The 24,279-nt window shown below is 39.9% G+C and overlaps 1 protein-coding gene across 2 annotated transcripts in view; it reads left to right on the top strand.

The window, feature by feature from the left end:
* The window catches only part of mbp (myelin basic protein), a 72,787-nt gene that overhangs the window by 16,399 nt on the left and 32,109 nt on the right, over positions 1-24,279 (top strand). For both annotated transcript variants that reach the window (XM_023331630.1, XM_023331632.1), the window contains exon 2: positions 13,987-14,045. In XM_023331630.1, the coding sequence (XP_023187398.1) occupies positions 14,001-14,045 (45 nt within the window). In that variant the 5' untranslated portion in view covers positions 13,987-14,000. The remainder of the gene's footprint in view (positions 1-13,986; positions 14,046-24,279) is intronic.

Raw genomic sequence — 24,279 nt, 5'->3', positions numbered from 1 at the left:
CCCCCCCCCACACCAAACTTTTCTATAAATACGTTTTTCATTTTAGGTACTTTTAAGAATATAGAACATAACTTTTTGTTATTTCGACTGTAACTGTTTCTCCAACACATAGACCATAAAATCTATGCAATGTTTGTATGACCGTGAAACAGGTAAACAAATCCACTGTTTAGATGGGAAAATGTTTATGTGCAAGAAGAAGGTAATATTGCTCCTCGCTTTCAAAGATGTTAGTCAGCGAGATGAAAATCCGAGCTTCGGGTATTGCCTCCGAAATTGGAAGATTGTCTTTTTTTATCAGTTAATAAAGACGATGGCCGAACCAAATTTTCAGCCGGTGGCCCCGTGAAGATTTTCATCGTGGGTGGACTTCTCCCATCTCCACCGTGATTGGTCTGGCTGACAACCCCACCGACACATTTATGTTTTTTTCTTTTCTTATTTTTTTTTCTAAAAAATTGGATTGGACATTACCTCAGAAAGGAAAATCTGTGTGTGAATGATCTGTCGTCTTGATAGATAATACCTTCAATATACAGAAAGAACAGAAGGTTGGTGTCATACCCTTATGAGTCGCGAAGAGAAACCGTATGGTGAATTGTTTTTTGTGTCAACATACTGTTTTTTTTTTCAATCTAATAAGTCCCATTTGTTTTTCCACATCACCGCCATGTAAAAAAAAAAACAACATTATGAATTTATAAGTATAATGATTTGAAATAGCCTTGAGTAATGGACGGCTCAGAGAGATATAATTGCTCATATATGCTGCTGTCTCTGCTTCGAGAGGTAATGGATTCTTCCAGGTGCTGGCCTGCATATATAGCCGCCATATCATAAAAGCTTTTCTATCTTGATTATTTAATATAACCAGAGATAAGTGTTTTTAGATGCAGCTGGCAAGCAACAGGAGCTTATATACCTTCAACCAGCAAAGGGGCAATTAAAACTGACATTTTGTTGCACCGTTTCATTCTGTTTTGTTGCATTCTGTCTCTTTTTAAATGAAAGGTTATGTTGTCTGAAATTTAAAGGCCGTATATTATTCCATGTGTTTTAGTCTGTAAAGTACTGCAGGAGGGATGTAATTGTAGTTCAGCATCACTCCCCGTCTCTCTCCTCTCTGTCTGTCGGCGCGCGTGTGTGTCTGCCTCTCCTTTTTCCTCACACCGTATTACGCAACAGCCGCTTCTTGCAAGTCTTTGCAGGATCTCGACGGCTTCGATTGTGTAACAGGAGGGAAACGGCCTGTGAAGAACTCGCTTTAGGCCAAACGGAGTTCTGCCGCCACGCGGAGCTAGAACGAGACTGATTGGCTCATTGTGTCAAATCACTTGGGCTTTTTTAGACTAATTTCTGTCTGCACAGCGCTGCTTTTTAACGGACCCCTTTCAATCAAAACAGCTTGTATATATGTGATTACTTAAGTTTTATAAAATCGCTGCATATTTTGCCAGAGGAGCATGAAGGCTCAATTACAAAAGGCCAACTTGTGGATAAATATGTCAAAGTACACAAAAACAACATGTGCAACTCTTTAGAATTCTTTGATGCCAGAACAGGAAGCATGAAATTATTAAATAAACTTATCTGGATCTGGTGTTCTAAGTTTGCATTTTAATAATTTGATGACACTTAGCAAATGAATTGTCTATTATATAAGCTATTTCAACATTTAATACTTTATATATTTCATGGTACATTAAACTAATGATGAATTTACTTATTTTTGTCCCTTTTAGGCCTCCATATTATATATTATCCAGAAACAGAATTTGTTCCAGAAACACAACACACAATTTGGTACTTTAATTAAAGTACAAACAGTAATAACCTGATAACCGGCAAATATTTAGTTGCTACTGATGAACTTAAACAAAGAGACAAAGTAAAACGGAAATTTAAAAAAACAACCTTTCAGACAGAAAAAACAGCAAAAATTTAAACCTCTTATTTATTAGTAGAAGAATGAATAAGAAAACAACACTTCAAATTGTAGTAATTTAAAATCTGAATTAAATTTAAGAATTCCTAGGAGGTCATCATATTATTTCTTTGGCATTATATATAAAGTCTTCATGGCCTAATTCTAAATCCTAATCTCTAACCTTGGTCTTGGAGGGGAATTGTAAGAAAATGGAATTGGAATAAAACCCCAAACTACTTTTCGACACCTCAAATTCACCAGCACCATAGAAATTACATGACACCTTACTGCAGGGCCGTGTCATTGCTGTTTGAACTGTCGCGGAGTCCATGTGTAGAAGACGGTCTCTGCATCATGTCTGTTTAAACAGAGTAGGGGGCGCTCTAAGGAAGAAGCTTGGCACAGCTCTTCTGTCGCAGCTTGTTGGACCTCTGGATGCACAAACACAGAATATTTTACCTCTCCATTTGACTGGACAGCTGGAAGTTGGTCAACCAATCAGATCTGAGATCAGGGAACAGATTCAGGTCAGTTCAGATGCTCAGTAAAGGCTAAAGAAGGTTAGCTTATGTTGCCAGATCTAAAACTCTAGAAAACACATCACTTTAGTCGCTACCTGTATCATTACAAACATTTCCACATTCATTCATCTTCCTTTCTTATGAAGCTTGTAACTTTATTGAATCAAAGATTTTAAATTTTAAATCCTCTCTGAATATCTAAATTAATATCTTCCATAGTAAAGCTCTTTGCTCTCTCACACTAAGGAGTTCTTATCACGTCTTGCTGTCATGCGTTTAGATAAACAGCTGAACAACAACAACTCAAACGTCACTTTGTGTTTAGAGATACCAGGCCGGCACCTGTGTAAGTCTACATTGACTAAATTTATGGTCTTACACGGCCATTTGAAGTGATCCGCAGAAAGACAGTTGTCAGGGTTAAAGTTCACATTCGATGTGAGTGTTCTTTGTTGCAGGAATGTTCGTGAGACTTGGCTTTTCCCTTGGTCTTACTACACCCTGACAGTTCGGGTTAATAGATTTTTTTGTGGCCTCTAACTTGGCAAACAAATGTCAAGAATGTGAAAGAATTTCTTAATTTGTACGTGCACATGACCGCTTCTCGTCAGGAAATGCAATTTATCTCTTGAAAATATTCAAACAAAATGCTGGAGTGTTAATTTAAAGTTAAGCAGGAGTCCAACATACCAAAGGCGGGTAAAAAGTCAGGTGAGAATAAAGCTCTTTTATATGTGAAAAAGTAGATAAATGGAGCATGAGGTATGAAACAAAGATGATTGGTTGCCAGATCCAAGATGCTCACCACTTTATTTCAGTTAAATAAAAAAGTGCTATATGACGAAACCCAGACGTCCTTGAAGGAAAAGAGCATTACGTCGACTAAAAGAAGTGGATGCTTGGCAAGTCGACAAGTTGTCAACTACGGCACATTAAATGGTAAATGGACTGAATTTATACAGCGCCTTTCCATTCATAGCTTTACACTAACATTACAACAAGCATTAGACGTTATCTGGTTGCAGACCCGTGGTTTGGAAGACATGTCAGGAAAACTGTAGTCTACCATCACAAACATTTGGAGCTAACGAAACTTTATCTAGAACCATCCTCCTTTGGTTGGATCAGGCTGTGATTTTAGGAGTGAACACCAGAAGGTCGTCAGCCAATGCCCTCCAGCTTTACCGATTACATCGGAGCGTCTGTCGTATTCACGGCGAGGTTGTGTTCATCATTTCATCTGCCCTTTTCAGAAGTGAGACGTATCACATTAAATAGTCTCATTAATCTGTCAAAACAGCATTTGTGACATTGATCACTTTTATGCCTTACCGTTTTATGGCTTCATTAAGACAGGTCTGTGAAAGTGACTGAAAACAATTTTTCTCCTTTTATTTGCTTTGATGGAACATTAAGTGATGCGTACCTCTGTGTTTTCTACATCACCTGTGCCTCGTTTCTGTAAGACATATTAATAGTGGAGAAATGCCACTGTTTACACTCCCTTTTCCTTGTTTTATGACCAATACGATTTTGAAACACAAATACAACCAAAAGAAAGATTTCCATGCCAATTATTTTTGGCTGTATTTAGCCAAGCCAGTTACGTTTTTCTAACATTTTTTTCATCATGATGAGAAGTATTTTTTAAGCATAGGCGAGGTGTATGTCTGGGCTTTGAACAAAATGTTTTGCTCTGAGCAATTCAGTTGAAGATTCGCTTTGTTTTCAACCTATTAACAGCCAGAGTTAAATAGACACAGACTGAGAGCTTAGCCAGTTCACAAACCATTACTGAGGTAGTCTGGTTGAGACCTTTGAGGTTTCTCAATCAAATGCCATGATGGTTGGGAAAGAAAAGTGGATGGGAAAAAAGACGCAGCTCTGCGTTGGCCGTGCTTAAGCACAATAAGATAACCAGTCTATCCACTGTGCTCCTTCTCCAATGCACATTAGAATTAATTTGTATTCTCCTCTATGCCAGAGTTACTAGACTGAAATAACCAGGGCTAGCAGGAAGGAAAAGGTGAAACTGAAGTGAAAGCCCAGCTGTCTGTAGCATCCAGACAGCCTCTCAGGGTACTTGATGAGGTACAATGATACCGAAGTTCAGTCTCTTCAACGACTCTATGCATTTATTCATGTAGACCCACTGCAGACAACCTGGTAAAGTCCAAGCTAAACATTTGAATGGGGAAGACGGAGGATGACAGGCTGGACCGAGTGTTTCAGAAGCTGCTGAACTGCTAGGATTTTTACACACCACCAGCTGTTAAATTTACAGAAAATGAAGCAAAAAAGGGAAAAAAAATAAATCCAAAGAGTGGCAGATATTTGGATAACAATGACTTGTTGAGGTCAGAGGATGATGAGTCAGACTGGTTTAAAATGATAGAAAAAACGACAGTATCTTAAATAACCGCTTGTTAAATTTAAGATATGCAGGAAACTATCTCTGAAACCTTGAAGTAGATGCCCTACTGTTGCAGAAGACCAGTGAGCCAAGGCTGCAGCTCATAAAGGCTAACCAAAATTAGCCAACAGCAGACTGGAAAGTTGAAAACAAAAGTTGCTGGGTCTGATGAGTCTCAATTGCAGCTGCAACATTGAGATTGTAAAGTGACAATTTGGTGTAAGCAACATGAAAGCAACGCTCCATTGTTCCTTGTATGGAACAGCTCAGCCTTCTGGTGGTGGTGTAAGAGGGTGGAGGATAATTTTCTAGCAAACTTTGTTCTCCTTAGCTTGAATTGCGCACCGTTCAAACACAACAGCCTTCACAAGCTGACCGTAGTTACGCCTTCATGACCACAACGTACCGATCTCAGACAATAGCGGATCTTTGGGAGATCATCGTTCAGCAGGAGAAACTAATCATGGTTCTACAGCTTTCAAATCAATATGGACCAAAATCTTCAAGGAATCTTTGTGCGAACTTGTTTCAGCTCTCCCACGACAGCAACACTTTAACTGGCCGACTTGGTTGAGTCAGGAAAGACGATCCTCGCTTCTCTCTCTGGTGAGAAGCGATGCTTTTCTATGCATGAGTGAGAGCATAGAGAAGTGTCTCTGCGACCTTGTCGCAGTGCAGTGCTGCCCGCAGCTTCTTTCCCAGGCCACTGGATTTACACTCCTGCAGGGTTGGTTAGCCATGAAACTTTTTATGGGAAATTAAGTTTACAAGATGGATAAAGCAGAAAGAGAAGAAGTGGAAAGGAGTCAACCATCAATTCTAAGAACAAATTCCCAACTCATAAGCAAACTTGCATGGTAGAAGCCTCACTGACATTTTTAAAAGTGGAAAAAAATCAGCTACCTTTTATTTTTGCAACCTCGGCCTTCAGAAAATGTCATCGGACTAAGACGACATGAAGACTGAAGAGAAAATCCTGCTAGTTAGCTGCAGAGCTGCAGCTGTCATGGATTTTGCTTTCCATCAATTCTTGCTCTAAGGCAGGGGTGTCAAACTCAGTTTTATTTTTGGGCCATATCAAAAATCTGAATGTTCTTAAAGGGCCGGTTGCACCAGAATGTATTGATAAATCCCATTAAACTGCTAAAATATTAATCAATAGCTGTCCCTTTGGGATTTTATGATTGTTTTGTGTTTTTTTTCCCCTTTTGTATCCAAAATTACATACCTTGTGATACTTATTTAGAAATATTTTTAAGTACTTTTTGCAATATTTGCGCTAATATGATGTTAAATGTGACTTAATATTACTCGCCGCATCGATCATGTACTATAACTTCATGTCAACTTCATGCCTTGCTGAGGCAGCAATCAATTAAACCCTTTGTTTTCTTGAGGAACGTTTGCAGTAAAATCAGAAAAAATGTGGAGATCTACTGATTTTGTGTGAATTTTTGAGGATTTGTGAAAAACTGGAGGGAGTTATTGATGTAATTTGGAGTCTAGATGGCCAAATAAAAAGCTACGGTTGGCCAGATTTGGCAACCGGGCCTTGAGTTTGACACGTTCTCTAAGGTACATGACTGATGGCAATCAAATTGAATTTACGCTTTATGCAGACAGACGGTTGCAGGTTCTTGTTTTAGATCAACTGTTCCTCTAAGTCATGGTTAAGGTGAATGAAAAATGTCACCTTGGGTTTTATTTCTGACTGGACCAGTGACACATACACTGCAGTCTCTATTTGTGAATGTCTTTTTTGTTTAATGCACAACACAGAGAGAAATGCATTGTTCTCTGCTTGTTCTGTGCTGTAGCTCACATCCTAACAATTAGATAAACAAGTCCCTGTGTGTAAATATTTTATTTGCAGAAACTTTGTTCACATGATTTTTGCATAAGTTCTGTAATTGCAGGCAGACTAAAAAAGTTAGCATTAGAGCCGGGATGGGCAATCCTGGTCCTCGAGGGCCGGTGTCCTGCAACTCTTAGATGTCTCCCTGGTCCAACACACATGAATCCAATAGCTGAATCACCTCCTAAGAATAGAATAGTCAAGTTTTCCAGAGTCCTGCTAATAACCTCATTATTTGACTCAGCTGTGTTGAAGTAGAGATGCATCTAAAAGTTGCAGGAGACCGGCCCTCGAGGCCTGGAGTTGCCCACCCCTGTATTGGAGTGTAGTTTTGCTTCCGTGAATTTAGCAACTAGACTAGAGCTTTTATAGAGCTGAGTGCAGTGACTCTCCTCACCACAGGGAGTCACTGCCGAGCTGACCATACCAGGACAAAGCAGCGGCCGAGGAGTCGACCAAACAGCCACTTTTCTCATGTAAGAGCAAACGCATCAACTCCAACTTATCTGCACAATGACAAAGTCAAATTAAAAATATACTGCTGCTTGATTGCCGTGTTACTCAAGCCAAAGTACAGAACCACTAAAAACTGCAGCCAGATGTTAGTTTCCTGTCATGGGACACCGCTCTCAGCAGTGGTTTCTAAAATGTTCAGCTTCTGACCCGCAAAATAAAAATCAAAGATCCACAAGCCAAACTCTTGGTTGAGCATACTAGCATTTTTACAGAGTACGTTAAAATGTGGGGCAACGGCAACACAGTCAACATCAACAGCAAACATATTGATGCGTTCCCATTGCTATTTATGATGTTTTAGGCAGTTTTCTGTCAAGGACCTCACATCAATGAGGGTAACGGCTGAGTTAGAGCACATAAACTTTCATCCGAGTCATAATGACCACTGCAGTGCCTCTCTAGTATGGTTCTCTCACCAGTTTGCCTTAACAAATTCCAGGCTTAATCTTTCTTTGACTGTACGGCGTAAGTGATTTTACTTCACGATCAGGGTAATTGCTGCACAATAGGAAAAAAAAAAATCCATAAACTGAAAGACATTGTCGAAGACTGCTTACCTTTGCTCCGTGCTACTACTCCTGTCCTCATAAACGCTCATTATTGTGGCTGGATGAAAATGATGACCAAGGGGACAAAATTTTCTTTTTTTTTTAATAGGAATGATGCTCTGGCGTGAAAGGAAGTATTAAGATTTTAATGAGCTCTTATAATAGCTTTTAGGCCTTGGATCATTTTTTTTTTAATCAGGCGTGGACCTTCATAAGTAAAAGAGACTATTTGAGCAAACCGCCTTTGCGTTTCAGTGTCCTTTAGTTGAAAGCCAACTAAAGGCTCTGAATAACAAGTCCGAGATCCACTTATAATGGGCGGCTAAAATCTTCGATCTAATTAGATATATTCATCTCCTCATCAATGCTTTGCTGGGATTCTTGTTAGCGATGTACCAATTTTTGTCACGGAAACCGCAGTAGCTCTCCAGAAGCTTTAAGCACTGAAAGCGATGGAATATCTTCCTTCTGGTAGCCAATTCATTGTTGTGTTGCACCTCACGCTTTCTGTTCATTTCTGGCCTTATCATGTAAATTGACGTGCTTTTTGACTCTTTCCCATCTGCTTCCTCAGTTATCCGCACTGCAGTTTAACATTGGCGAATCTGCAGGGCATTTGATCAGTAAAAATTAGAGCTGCACAATATTTAGAATACCAATTACCCCAGTGGCCTGGGAAAGAATAGCCCTATTAAAAACGAGTAATATTTGTATGCATTTATACTCTGCTTTCCAAAAATATATTTGGCTAATTCAATTGACTTTGAAGGGACTAGGTTTCTATGTCCGGACCTGGTACAGATATTCATGACCCTTGACCTTGAGGTTAAGGAGAATTGTTGGGTTTTGTGATGAGGGAAAACAAAAGAGTGAGAAGAATATAAGCTAATTGCATTCAGAATGACAGATGTGATATTCAAAGATATTGTGTTTTTCTAATATTATGCAGCTCTCTTAAAGGTCACTGAACTGTGCTGTGATTCTGAGTAAACTATAAACTCAGTAAACTGAGAACATTACAGTTTTTCACGCAGATACGGTTAAGAAAGAAATATTGACTTAAGTCAGTAAGTTCTTAAATTACTCACCTGAAACAATATGAAGCTGAACTTTAAAATCACTGATACCGAAGAAAAGTCAGCTAACGTCCAAATGGCTACCCGTAGGATCCAATCGGTGAAAAAATCCAACCACATCTCCATTTTTTTCTTACTTTTTTCTGAATTAAAAAAATATGCCTCGTTTCCTGGTGACTGAATTAATAAGAAAAAAAACATTCAAGCTGTTCTGATTCCACCCATTTAGCAATGAGGCTAACTCATACTGATAAGATCGGACTATTGGGACATTCTTTGGCATACTCCAACGAAGAGTTGTACAACTCTTAGATAATTCTCTGCGTTGACTGAAGTGTGATCACCCTATTTTGCAGCATGTTCTGCTGCCAACACGTTAAAACCAAACAAAACACTGAGTTCCTAAACACAAACTGTACATTTAACAGTTTTTTTCTTGTTATTGTTAGACAGATTTGAGTCATTTAGTGTTGATTTCTTTGAGAAAAAAATTGTTTTCAATTACTTGGAAAAACCTAATTATCCAAAACATTTGCATTCAGGTGAAACATTTCACTGTTTTTCTCCGAGTGAGGTCTATGAGCCTAAACTTTGCGAGCCTTTTACCTCACAATCTCTGCCTAAAGTGTAGGAGGTTTGGTAGACTTGGCAACATAGTTCAATATTGTCTGCGCTCAGTTGACGGTTGCGTCAAGCAGTGAGGTGAATAGTTGTGTGTCTGCATACGTGATGAGCCCATCTTCTTCCTACGCGAGCTGACGTCAGCGGAAAATCTGAATGTTTTTTATTGCACTCTTGAATTCTTGACGTTTCAGTTTTGTTGGATTCCACGTGCAAAGATCCTGCTGCGTGATTCCTGTCAAATGTCAGGAGCCCATTTCACATGTGTGAGTTATCAATGGACATGTGCTTCAGCAAACATTTTTTAAGCCGACGCGTGAGTTAAGATATTTGCCTGCAGATGCTGTCACACATGAAAGGGAGGTAAAAAGAAGAGTGTCAAAGATGATGAAAGGCCCTTTTTAGGGGAGTCTTCAGAAATCCCCTGAAAGCTAAGAAGAAAAAAAAATACATGGTGCGATTATTCGAAAATAAAGATGAATGGTCCATGAGGGAGAGGATGATATTCACTTAACTGACTGGTTGGGAGGCGGCTGAGCTTCATTTTCTTTATCTATGATTTGCTTTTACATTCGTTTTTTACTTTCCATTTCCCGGCTAAACATTTCAATTGAGATTGCATCAAATATTTCAGCTTGCTTGTGTTAGACACATTCACTCACTTAAAAGTTCTACTTAAAAAAAAAAAAGTTGTTCAGTATTTCTTTTCCAGTGTTTTTTCTCTATATCTCAAACTCTAGTCCTCCAAGCCCAGGGCGTTTCTGCACTTAAAACGTTACTTTAGTCTGAATCAGCTAATGAGTTTAACTTGCAACCTTTCTTGGGGTCGGTTGGATGGAGGTCAGATCTTATCGCTCTAAAGCTCATTCAGAACCGTACCTAGATCATGTCCCCCCCTAAGGGTCTGGGTGGGACTGCTTTGCTCCGCAACATAGCATTTTTCAGGTTTTTCCATCTACACAAACGAACCACACTGAGGTGGGAAACAAACCGAAGTTTGTTTTTATCGGACTAAACAACTCAGGAGTAAAAAAAAAATAACCTTAATCTTCCCGCGGCTTTAAGAGATGGGGTCATTTAAACCCCATAAGTTTTTTTACGCGATCCGGTGGGATCACGCCGACCACGTGCGCGCTTCTGCAAGGGGTTGTTTTGTTTGCATGGCTTCAGAAGTTGACATTCTTGTGGGACAAACCCCGGCTTCCCCGCTGTCCGACCGTGACATTTGCCGCGCTCCCCCTGACCGTCACCCTAAGACTTAAGGGTCTCGAGATTTGGACTTTTACTCAGTCGAGAACTTTCCATTTCTCAATTTTCAGCCAGTCCTTACGGGTTTGTTTTGGGCCACTTTTATTTTGCAGTGTCCAGTGTCAGCATTTTTATTTTGTTTTAGATAGCCTTAGGGTTAGGGTTACGGTGCTACATTTCAATTAAATCACCCTCTTGTACACTTTACAATTCATTGTGGATTCTACGATGGATGGGTGGCAAGGTCCAGGTCCCAAGTCATGACATCTTCCCCCAGCTAGCATGAGATTGTTTCCTTGAATAATGTATTTAGTTGTTTGTTCTATTGTGTACTGGTGTTCAAATTAGTCATTTTAGACTCATCTGTTTAAAGGACATGGCTGCAGAAATGCATGGCTTTGCTTACATTCTCTCTGGCAAGCTGAACTTCAGCTTCAGTTGTTTTTTTTAAAGAAAGTAATCTCTTTCTTACATATCTCTCATAAAACATACTTATACAGTATTTTTGTGATTATAGAGGCATGAATTATCATTGTAAAGTATATCAAGTCCCTGCTGTAGGTGTCATGATGCCATTTTGAGGTTTTTGGAGACCTGCATCCTGCATCCTGCTTCCAGGTCGGACCGGTATTAAATTCTTTTGAGACCTCCTTAAATCCCTCACCAGATCAGCTGCCTTGCTGTGTTTTCTATTATTTAGTGGAGGACTCAGACTCACTCCCTCTTCAGCAGCCTGGAGCTCACCACGGGACAAGCCTCCTTCAAAATGCTGAGTAATAACGCTTTCTTTATGTGCCGCTGATTCATTACGCCCGTGTTGAACTTTGGCAGGTATAATTGATTCTTCAACAGGCGTTTCATTTTTTTTCTATTCACAGAAAGATGGAAGATTTCTTCACTTTTTGTCTAAGTTGTTAATTTATAGCACTTAAACTTCTAAATATTGTCAAAGTATTAATTATCCATATCTGGACGAGGTTTTGGGTGTCTGATTTTTTTTTTTTTTCAACATATGGGAACTTAATTAGATGGACTTGAGATAACTTCCTGTACTAAATGTTGGTTGAACTCTGTCGTTACTGTATCTATTTATGTCAGAACCGCTGACACTCTCCCCTTTTAATTAGAATGGATTTTCAATATCGAGGCACTCAATCGGTGCTGATAATTTAGCTCCGTTCTGTATGTCAGAGGAATCCGTACTCTCCCTTTTTTCTCTTTTTTTTTTGTCACCGTGCCACGACAAGTACGCCTGAAGTGCAGATCGGCACATAATGATTGGTAGTGTTAAATCTGTGCCACCTCACAGAAACCTAATAAGTTGCTGGGGGACCAAATCGGATTCGGAGGATGACTCTAATGAAGTACTGTAGCTGCTAATCAAATGCTGCCTGTGCCCTGAAGAAGAAGAAAAGGAAACAACGGCAGGCAAAACGTACCGCGAAATACTGTAATGAACAAACGCGCACTAGAGCTCAGCGTACAGCAGGTCACACAGTTTCCTGTTTCAGTTCAGATGACGACTACAGAGTTGGAGGATGTGATCCAGACAAAAAGGATTATTGATTCACAGCCTGAGTGCAGATTTTTTTACATTTTTTTTATCCAAGATAAAAAAAAAGGAGTAAACGCAGTGATTCAGTGTTCAGATTAGTGTTAAATACCCCAATTACATCTGCCATGGCCAATTTCCACGATCTCACTTCTAAAGAGTTTGACCTGTCTACCCTGATTGATCCCGCTTTCTGTCTAAAGGACAGCAGATATTGGCAGTGTAAAAAAAGTAAATAAATGCTCCTCAGTTGTTTTCCACATACTGTTTGTAGGATCTGGTTGGCACTCAGACATTTAAAGGCATAGTGGCAGCTAATTTGTTTCAGCCTGTTGCTATTCAGAAGACTAATTAAATAATCCATCATTAATGTCCAGTAAGCTGCTTCAGCACAGCAAAGCTCAACTGGTCTAATGTGTGTTGAAGTCGACAAATGGTTTAAAACATGTTTCCATTAAAAAATATCTGACCTTTAAGTATCTTTTTACTTTTAGTACGTCCCATTTCTGCATTTTTAAACGCATCTGTGATCCAAAACCCAGATAAAATTGTGTCATCTTCCTTCAGTAACAACTTCTACACCAAAGAAGTTGTTACTGAAGGTTACTGAATATACAAGCTCCCAGGCCTCTGGTAGAGGACCCGAGCTCAGAGGATGAGAGAGACCACCCGCAGAGGGTGAGAAGGGAATTTTTATAAATATATATATATATATATTCAACTTGGACAAATATTTTCAGCATTGCCTCTTAAAAAGAAGTAGATGCTACGCATTGAAGTTTCTAGCCATAGCTAATTAGCGACCCCTGTCCCTGTGTGGGCTTCCATCATGAAGTTCAATATATTTACACAATCACTATCTGTTTGTGCTGACTCTGAAATAGCTTTTTTTTCCTTCCTCTTCTGTTTTTAGTTTCCGATCAGCCAATTACTCAGTGCAAACTATGACAAACAAGAGATTTAAAGAAACCGTTGTACCGCCTTCTTGCCAGCAAGGGAAAACATCCTAACCAATGCTGACCTCGTCTGCATCTAGTGTGATGTACTGCTATGTTGCATGATCGAAGGATCCTCGCTATCAGCACTATTTATGATAAAATCATGCAAAGCGTCGGACGAATTTCCCAATAAATGTCTTCCTTTGACAACCAGATAAACCATCTTTTATCAAATGAGCTCATTAAAGCACATTTCAGGTGATTCAGTAAAACAAAAATGATTAAAATCAATCTTAATCTCGCTTCCTGTGCTGGACACGATTCACAGTCTGGTCATTTGAACCTACTCATAAATCAAACGTCTCCCTCAACCATCCAGGAATGAGATGGAGCGCTGGTCAGCCTGAAACCGAGGATCGGGTTCAGAAATAGTTTCCCTACAAGCGGTTCTGCCTCAGTCCGGAGGGAAGATCACCAACCTCTGCTTCAGCCGAATGAGAAATGCTGGGCGATACACGTCAGGACAAACTGTGCTGAATAACCTTTATGAAATTAGATTACATTGTTTATTATTGATTTATAAAAGAGCAAAGGTCACTCCTCTAATCTATAATCTATTTAGAAAATGTAGTCACCCTAATGTGGCTGTGTTCCTGCAGAAATTCGAAATTACTCTGTTTTTTTATGTTTTCCTTGTATTTGATAAGAAAACGTATGTGATGCCTTTGTAATGTGGTGTTTCCTCTGTGTTCCTCCCCCCCCCCCCCCCAGCCTCTGTCAGCAGCATGGGACAGCATCTAGGAAAAAGGGAGACACCTGCAGACAGCAAGGTAAGAAGAGCCCCGTTTGTAAGATAGCTGCAGCAGTGAGGTCCTAATTTGAGGTGCAAAATTATTAAATACAAAATTACATTAATTTTGCATATGAATAAGCTTAAGGGAGTTATACTTGTAATTCAGCCATGGTGTTGGCACTCGTCACCTGTCAACCGTAGAGGAGACGTCAGCATCTTGTTAGCCGCTGCGTTTGCAGCTTTTTGGGGAAATCGTTAGTTTGCGATTTTACAAAAGAGCTACGGATTCGACACTTTAGAACGACACGCAACTTTTTCCGAACTGTGATTCTGCGAGAGTTCTGGTGTATCCAGCTGTACATCATCTGGGAAAAAACCAAAAACAAACCGTCATCATCAAAGTACTTCCTGTCTTCTTCTTCATGGTTTTCGCCAGTAGTAACAACCAGCTGTTGATCACGTTCCTGTGTGATGCGAAGAAAATGTTTCCATTGAAGTTTTGCGAAAAACATGTATTTTGTTGCGGCCATAAAAACCCCACAAAATATTTTGTTATTAGAAAACAAAAAAGTTTTTCTGAAATTGCTGTCTCCAGTTAGCGAATTTATTTTCGTACATTGAGTTTGGTTAATGGAAGCGCAGCTACCTATGAGAAGGAATACTGAATTGTTTCCTGCTTCCTCCTGTTGTTGTGTGAGCGTGATCACGATGATATGATGTGTGTGTGTGTGTGTGCATGAAGGCTTATTTGAAGCCTTGCCAGTGTGAGCGCTGGCTTTTATCTGCAGGACTTTGAACCAAGTTGCAGTCTTGCTGTCAGTCTCCTTCGCTCCCTGCTGATTTATTACTATTACGGGGCTTTCAGTGGGACAGTTCACCCTTTTCAGACTGTGTGACAGGAATCCACATAGGAAAAGGCAGCAGCGTTTCACGTGGGTTGTGTGTGTGCGCAGAGCCCGACGCGCAGAGTGTTTGCCGTGCTTTAATGGGCATGTGAGTCCTTTCTGAGCCATATGTTTCCTGAGTACAAACTCTCACCCTCTGGGCTCTAAACACAAATCCTGGGTTTTGTGGTAATCACACAGCCACAGGCAGCACTTTCCCCTCCTCTCACCAGTGTCTTAATAGGCAGCAATCCATGAATAATACGCTGACTCATTCTTCATTTCTAGGGTTATCCATGTGGGGAGATGATAGGGAAACCGCATCACGAATTTGAACGACTTTAGGTTTAAAAAGTCCGTACAGCGTGGTACTGGAGTAAACACTGACCACGTTTCAGCTTAACGCCTTAAAATTTCGTCCCCCCCCCTTCGAGGTATTCCACATTTTGCCACGTTTCAATTGATTTGTAAGGGGAATTTTATACGGCCGACAACCACATAGCAGTAGTTTTTCACTGTGAAATGCCAGGAGCTTTTCCATACGTCTCAAAAGAAGTTTGCGTTTGCGACGTGGAACTCCGAGGGTGTGAATATTTCTCTTCCTGCACAGATATGCAGGGGGCTCTTAAGGTGAGAAACCGACTCGTTGGCACACTCTGATGACTCAGCCTTTTTCGAGTTCTGCCACATCGACTGAGCTGCTGCAAACTTTTATGGGAAAACATTGGACTTAATGAAGTTTAAGCAGTCAAAGCACTAATTGAAGCCGGTTGTCATGGGGACACCTGAAGTGCAGCGTGTCTCCGTGCTGAGCCGTGGTGTGCCCCTGGTAATAAACCCTAGAAATTACCTAGAAAGCGCCACACCACTGCAGAACGTCTTTTAATTGGACAGAGTGAATAGACAATGCTCTGACCAGAACTGACAGCATGATCTCTACAGCTGGGACTTAGCTCTGCTACTCTTTAACCTCTTAACTTGTATTTATCTCAGCTAATGTGGTATTTTTGAAAAATGATCAACTGGACTAACGTCTAACATGGCAATGAGCTTCATAACTGGTGAGCAAGTTGAAAGAAACATTGAAACCAAAGGAAATGACTGGGGGGGGGTTTCAGACATAATAGTCCGGTAGACTTGGTTTGATTGGGGATCAAAATGGCAACATTTGTTTCATTTTCAGCTGGTGCGGTTCAATATCACACTGCACTGTGTCAAAAGAACATAACCCTCAAAAAAAGAAAACCTGGGGCGTGCTGTGGTGGTGCAGGGCGTTAGCACGCCCCACGTTTGGAGGCCTTAGTCCTCGACGCGGACGTCGCGGGTTCGACTCCCGGTCCCGACGACCTTTGCCGCATGTCTTTCCCCCTCTCCTCACCCTCCTTCCTGTCTGCCTACTGTCGAAAAAATACGAGCCACTAGCGCCGCAAAAACTCTTCGGAGAAAAAAAAAAAAGAAAAAAAAAATAGGAAAACCTGTTTCCCTGGCGGCCTGTGGTGGCGCTGCATCAAGAACCACCAAAACCCGTGAAGAAGAGTCTGAGCGCAACTTCTTTCTTCACAAAACGGAAACAAAGCGGCGTCAGAGTCAACAGACATCACCCCATCGTGACAACAGGGCTTTGTAGATTTAATATTAATAAAAATAAATTGTAAGAAATCCCGTTTACAGAAGTATTCCCAGACTCTAAAGCTCAAAATTAAGATCAGGCGCGTCTTGTCTCTACTGATGTCTCTACAGTTTAATTGGACTCCACCTGAGTCCAATTAAATTTGGTTAATTTGGTTAATTGGAGAGATTTTGGAAAGGAAAGCATTTGTCTACATGAGCTCCCGTAATTCACAGAGCATATACGAGTACGAACACAGAACGAAGTGAAAGGGACTGTCTGCAGACTTCCCAGACAGGACTGTCTTAAAGCATTAGTCTGTGGAAGCGTACAAAAGCAATTCTGCTGCTTTGAAGGTCTGCGCTGGCAGGCTGAATAAACTGAGCTATTAGAGAAGGCAGGAGACGAACAAAGAACTGTTTTCAGATTGGTATCTCTCATTTGCTTTTAAAATATCAAACATTTAAAGAAAAGGTTGTGGGGGGGGGCGAATAATTTGATCCATTTCGGAATACAGCTATAGGATAAAACGCAATGAATTATTTTCTAGATGCAGATGTATGCCGGATTATTAACAACAGGTCTGATAAAGAAGTGAAGGAGTTCAACATTACATCCTATCATGTGTTTGAAGCACATGTGTCACTTAAAATCCCCCCACATATGAAATTTGGTGTCTGCTGCATTAATTTTTGCCATCTTGATTATTATCTCATGTATGAGAGTTATCCATCTAAGAAGGAAATTTTAATGAGCTTAATCTCCGTCTGTGGTCACACAGCTGTTGGCCCAGTTCATCAGAAAGTCGATTATAAGGTCAGTTTCACTTTCACTTTCAAGTCTCCAGCATATTGACATGAGATGAACATAATCCTTGTTGATTGCACTGCATATCTTGAGATATGTCATTATGTAATGTTGTTACTGCGTCATTGCTGCAACATTTTAGTCATTTTTCTGCAGCGTCGGTCTACATGTGGCGTGTGTAAAAGCTGTTGTGCTCGTGGTGAAGTGTTCTTCAACATGTATGTAAAAGTTAGACCAGCCTGACTTTGGCGGGGGTGCATTGTTTCCAAATGACGTTGTGACTTTCAATTTCCATGGAAACAAGAACCACACAAAAATGTGTTGTAAAAAGAAAAATGAGCTTCATCTTTTTTTTTTTGAGGCTAAACAATAATCCGCTATCGTAAGCCTTTGATGTAGATAAAAACTGAGAATGTTGATATTTCTGCATTTTTCTGTCGTCTTTGTTGCTTTTCATATCGCGAAACGACACAGAGGCTTCTGATTCAAGTGTGGTGAGGCACTTTAACAGGACCGTAAGATTTTAAATATATATTTTAAGTTGTTAAATGCAAACTTGATTCTTATTTTTCTTTCCCTGCACTCAGTACAGATTCGTTCATGTACAGTTATCTTTGTTGTGTTTTGTAAAATTCAAAAACAGTTGATTGTCAAGGTTTTGTCGCAGACCCGGTTAAACAACGGCAGGTTCAGTCCAAAACCCTGATCCAAGAGAGTTTATGGGGGGCCTCTGCATTCAAAACACACAAAAAAACAATGTTAGCCACAAAAAAAAATGTTGGCTGTAATGAGTGAAATCCAGTTTTTGTTTTCTTATGAAAAAAATACTTAAACATAAACTCCAAACTTACAAAGACTGCGTGGGAACCCTGGAAGTAGCAAAGTTGTCGGTCCTTAAAATTGCTGTTTGTGCTTAGAGGTTGCACTCGACTGAAAATGTCAGTGCTGCAATTATGTAAAACAAATACTTCTTCTTTTTTTCCCCCCAACCACTTTGTTGAAGTTCTCTTCGTAACACCTTTTCAAAATTACACTAGATGTAATTACTTTCTATTAATATGGCTGAGACTCCAATCTACTTTCATAGGTTGGAAGACCTTACTTCACCATCTGAGCCTGCAAGGGCTGCAAGACGAGAAGAGAATAATTATATAACTGTATAAGAAGAATTATAAGATATTATATATCTTCTTTACCGAAGAAGGCAGCTTCTTCTCTTGTAATCATGGAGTAAACTGCATAACTGGCTGGGCAGTTTGGTTTACGGCTCGCTGCCCGGCTGGTGCATTGATCATGTGGGGAAGAGGGGAGCCCAGACCAGCGGGGAGCCTGATGGCTCAGCTTATATGATTTGTTTCCTTCGCCTGCCAAACACACTCCAGAGGGAGAGGAGCAGATCCGAGAGAAGTGCATTAATTTGTCAAGTGTGGAGCTGGTAGGAGCGCCGTTAGGTCAGCGTGCTGCACTGTAGGAACATTCTGTATTTTCTTTCTTTTTGTTATATTGTTATGTGTATCTCCCTGTTGCTTCGTTGACCTCGTAAGTCATTTCAAAGGTCTTCCCGAAGAGCCCGTTGTCATAGTGACATGCCAACGGGAACAAAGCGTGACAGACTTAAAACAGGTCGTGTTTTAAATGTTGTTGTCAGAGTCATGATCTCGCTCTCTTTTCAGAAAAGGCGCTCTCCGTCCCGGCCTCTTGCGCCGCGCCGCGCCTCGGCTGTCAAACGCTTTCTTTCATCCGGCTGAAATGTTAACGGCAGCGATATTTGGCAGCTACGAATCACATTTTGTATAACAAGATCCCGACAATGGGCCTCGACTGGAATGCTTTCCTTTTCCCACCCCCAAAGCATTTTGTGTTACTGTGAATTATTGATGAAATGTTTATGAAAAGGTTGAATTTAAAACATTCTCGGTGGCATCCCAGAGCATCTGAACTCTCACAAATACACATTTAATCCCAGCAAACAAAACCAGTTTCTTATTTGATGCTAGAGGGAATATACTTTGTCTTCACTTTCTTTTGCATGAAATTTCATTAAAGGCAATATAAGCCAACCCGTTAGGCTGTAAAACAGAGAGGTTAGGAGTTACTGAATAATTTTGTATTTCAAAAAATTATTCTATAATCATAGAATATATATTAATATATCTTTTTTCTCTCTTCTGTCTTTTCTTTCTATTTTTTATTTCTACTATGAACTAGGATATTGCGTCTTTAATAAAGTTTGAATTGGATTGATAATTGAGCAATACATTCTAAATGATGCTAGTTTGAACTAGAAAAACTTAGTCTTTTCTGATTGTTACTTTCGGTTTCATCCATTGGAGCATCAATGAATAGTAGAATATTTGAAAATATGACTGAGTGTGCAGTTACTATATGCAAATTGCACTAGCGAGCTGAAATAGCCTATTGAATATTTGATCAATTTAATGGAGAAGTTTATTTTTTTGAGCCTTTATCTTAATTCTTACTGCTCCCACTGTAGAAACTACAAAGCCTGTGTGAGAAATTTGAAAATTGTGTTATCGCCACTTTTATTGTATTTGTATTAAGTGCCACAGCGTAATTAAGATAAAACATGAAGTCCTTTTTTCCCCAAATTCTGCAAAAACAGAACCAAATAGTAATCAAAGTTATGCTCTGGGATCAAATAGTACTAAATTGCGTTGGCAAAATGTTGTCCCATAATAGCCTAGTTCATCTTTATCACTTATATATATTTCGTCAGTCGGTTTTTAAATACTAGAACAAGTTGGTAAGTGCAATTGGAGGACGTTATTCAAATGTTAGCATGCTAATGCCATCATACTATGGCATTCATGTCAGTCAGTTCATGTACAAGGAGCCTAACCTTTATAGCTGTATAATACAGCGATAGCTCAGGATAATCCCAGCCACTCTATCAGTCACATGGGTCACATGAAATTTCATAAGAAATGTCATAATTTCTTATGAAATTATGTATACATAAGAAATACATAATGTTTTATGTATTTCTTATGCATGAGAAATACATAAATTTCTTATGTCTTCAAAAGTGAACAAAGAAAGTGAAGATTTTCTGAAATTTAATTTTTAGCAAAAGAGTTCCCAGTGTGGAACTGAGTGGACATTTTATAAGAAAAGTTTAATGCCACATGTGTCCTGAATACGTGTCTGCCTAAGCCAAACGGCCCGTAACAAAATTGTTTAGCATAAAAACATACAATCAAATCACTAGCAGTGACGTCTATGCACTGAGGTTAATGACTAATTAATTAATTTAACTTTGTTTGTGTCTTAAGAATTACATTTATGTCTTTTTAGGAATGTTTGTAAAGGATTCTTATAGTAACGTTGATGTGGACCCTGGGACGAATAGTCTCCGCTACGGTAAAGACTAACAGGAATCCTTAAAATAGGGAAGATTTCAGACAACATTGTGCAATTCCTATAGAATCCTACGCTTCCTTGAAATTGGTTTCTGCTTCTCTTTTGCATCTTATTACCAGGCAATTACATAAAGTGTTACTCACATGCCATGTTCAGACAGAATAAATAGAATCAAGCCATCCATAAAATTTCCCCCCAAATGAATGTAGGGCTTTCATGATCATTTGTTGGGTGATGAAGCAAACTGATGACAGAACAGCAGACTGGATGATGGCTGACGTGACATAAATTCAGGGTATCCTCTTCTTCTTCTTTGTTTTTAGCAGCTTGCGTGTGACAGCTGCCGTTCCCGTTGATAAGGCTCTGAAGGCCACTCTGCGTTCTGCCTATTGCATGCACTTTAATGATGGGCCACTAATTAAGGCTGGTATGGCGTACTCATTAAAAAGTGATGGACATGTTTTACTAACTTGTGGCACTCTGTGGTCATAAATTGATATGCACCTTGCAGCACTTGAGGGAAAAAATGTGTTCACTCAGACTATTGCAGAAAAAAAGAAGGAGAAAGTGTAGTGGACTACCTCTGCAGGCTCCACCTGAAATCTTGTGAAATGCAACGTTTTTTCTTACATTTTAAGCCACAATGTAACAACAAACAAAGTACATGTTACTTTCTCCTCTGTAATGGATAATCTGCGAGTTGCCGGCATTTTTATCCAACACGTCAGTCAAAACCCACAAGTTCCTCCATAAGTAGTTGGTTTTTTGTTTTCCGCTCTTGCATATTCGCTTAATTATTTCGCATCTAGCATGATCAAGTTGAGTTCGCATAAAAAAAAAGGGGGGGGGCTCTTTTAACACAGTGATATTGTTGAATCTGACGGCCATCTGCAGCAACGAGGCGTATATCTGATTGTGCCGCGTTGTTTGTGCGACGACTGCATGGCGCCTAGTGCTGAGATGTTTTCTGCTCGGCTGCTGAGAGTTGAATTGATTTCTTGCTTATCTCGGAGATCAGCAATCAACATCGTGACGTGGTGTAAAAGGCCGGGACGTCGTTATTACTTAGTGGCGGTGTGAGCCACTGGACCAAACACGGGGTCAGCTCGGGGTGCAGGTGTATGGAGGGTGTGGAGTGCCAAGTAGCAACAAATGAGTAACGTGTGAAATAATGATTTAAATGTGTCAACAATTTATTTAAGAGTGGAAATAAATACAGGAATGACTTATTAAATCTATAATCAATTGTATGCGCCTCGATGAAATGCTTTGACTTCATATGAAAAGCTAGATATAATTATTTCATGATTTCATAAATGATTTCTTGTCTCTGTGCTGAAGCACATCATGAATTAATTTAAACCGTCAACTCAGAACTTCGTAAAGAGGCTCAGTCCACCATGACGGACATCAGAGCAGCCAATGCACGCATTAACTCCTGTAAAGTGTTTCAAAGAACAGACAGTTAGTAGCCTAATATTGATTTTATTTAGCTGATTTCACTGTTAAAAGTGGACGTAGGGTGATGAGTGATCAGCTGCACAAACAGACAAAAGATGCAAACCGGACACTCTCATCCGTCAAGGCGCCTCGCGTGACTAACTGACGTAGTTGCAAAGTGTCAATAGAGACCCTTTGCACAGGAGCATTAAATAAATGATAAAATATTAAATTGTGAAATAACTAGATCTACTTTTTAAAATGAAATCAATTGAAGCACACACAATTAATTTTACATTTATTAAATTATTTCTAGACATATTGTGGTCTATATTTCTATCCACTTTTAATAAATTAATAACATTTAAATACTTGTTTAGGAAGGTATTTGTCAGTCTTCGGTCTCCATACAAAATCACATAGTTAAAAGGCATGTAATCAACGACGGTTCAAGCCTCTACATCAGGGGTGGGCTATCCTGGTCCTCGAGGGCCGGTGTCCTGCAACTCTTAGACGTCTCCCAACACACTTGAATCCAACAGCTGAATCACTTCCTAAGTGCAGTCAAGTTCTCCAGAGTCCTGCTAATGACCTCATTATTTGACTCAGGTGTGTTGAAGTAGAGATGCATCTAAAAGTTGCAGGAGACCGGCCCTCGAGGCCTGGAGTTGCCCACCTCTGTACATGCAGCCAGACAAAAAGGACAAAAACTGTAAGAGGCAAGCTGCTTGTTATCCTCTCCCAATTGGTTCCCCGCCGATAATTATCTTAAAAGTAAATCTTCAGATTACATTTCTTCACCCAGCAGTTGCTTTGTCCTGATCCAGTTTTACAACTGAAACAGTTGAATTGAAGCCCCAGACGGGCTCAGAAGCTCAGAGCTCATTCAGCGGGCATCCAGCCTTCACAAGCCATCAGCCTGCAGCAATTAGAGCAGTGTGGACATAATGACTCGCTCAGCGGGTCACTTTCTGTGTCCACTGTGCCTCAGTGTGAGGCCTGTCAGGAGAGGCATCCATGTCCGAGGCATAGCAACACTTCTGCGACCGCGGCATCACTGATGAGCTCTGCCGCCGCCGCTGAGACGATTGGACTTCTAGGAATTGACCGTAAATGTTACTTTTAGTGCTTTTTTCTTTTTACAAAGTTTGTTACTAAATGTTACACCTCTAAGTATTTCTGAGTGCCATATCTGAGCCTGTTGCAACAAGCGATGATTCAATTAATCGCATTTTTAGTTAAAATGAGCTCAATTTAATTCATATTTTTTGAAGGGAATTTTTGTTCAGACACGATGATCCATTTGATTTACTGTTTTAGATTATTTATTTCATTTTATTTATTGTTTTTGGCTGTCGTGTTTTATTTAAAATATTTAAAAGTTAGGGGTGCGCCGATCGCAGTTTTTAGGCCCATCACCGATTACTGATCTACCAAAAGCCCGACCTGCCGATTCTGATTTTTTCCAATACCAATTTTTTGTTTTTGTCTGAAATGTCGATAAATATAACAAGAAAGTCACCGAGTTGGCAACAGTGGGATGAATATTGTTAACTGTAAACATGCAGGCATGACCTGGTGGGCCGGTCTGGCGGTCAAGCCTCTCTTGTGGGAGAGGAAAAGAGGACGGTGGTTGATTTTTAGGTTCCCTGAGGGATAAGATTGGGGGATAAGATCAGCTTCACATGTAATTATCGGTTGGTCACTGATCTCCCAAAATGAAGGAAATCTAAATTGGAAACTTAACACTTCCAATTTAGTGTTAAGCTTATTGGTCTTTGAGAGCTCAAACTTGCATTATTATGTCATTATCATAATGTTACTCAAAACAACAGTATTAAGATTGCAGTAATTATTGCAATAATTACAGGGACAGTTTATCATCCAGCAAAATCTCTTATCGTGACAGGCCTTAATATCTGCAGATGAATAGAATACTTTCTTAGAAGTATTTGTCTTGAGTTGCGGTGTGAAGTGATGAGGTAGATGCAGTGGACCCAATTGAAATGAAGAAGTGAAGAAGTGATCAGATTTCTAATTTAGATTGTCAGAGAAACAACAGTCCAAAGTCCAGGCAGCACAGAAATGAGCAGAAGGCTAAGGCTTAAAAAACTGGTAGCAACTGGTAAACAATCGACATCTGACAGCAG

This window comes from Xiphophorus maculatus, chromosome 3 (genome assembly GCF_002775205.1).
Source record: "Xiphophorus maculatus strain JP 163 A chromosome 3, X_maculatus-5.0-male, whole genome shotgun sequence".
In the NCBI taxonomy this organism is placed as follows: domain Eukaryota; kingdom Metazoa; phylum Chordata; class Actinopteri; order Cyprinodontiformes; family Poeciliidae; genus Xiphophorus; species Xiphophorus maculatus.
This window is presented reverse-complemented; position numbering and strand designations above follow the sequence as displayed.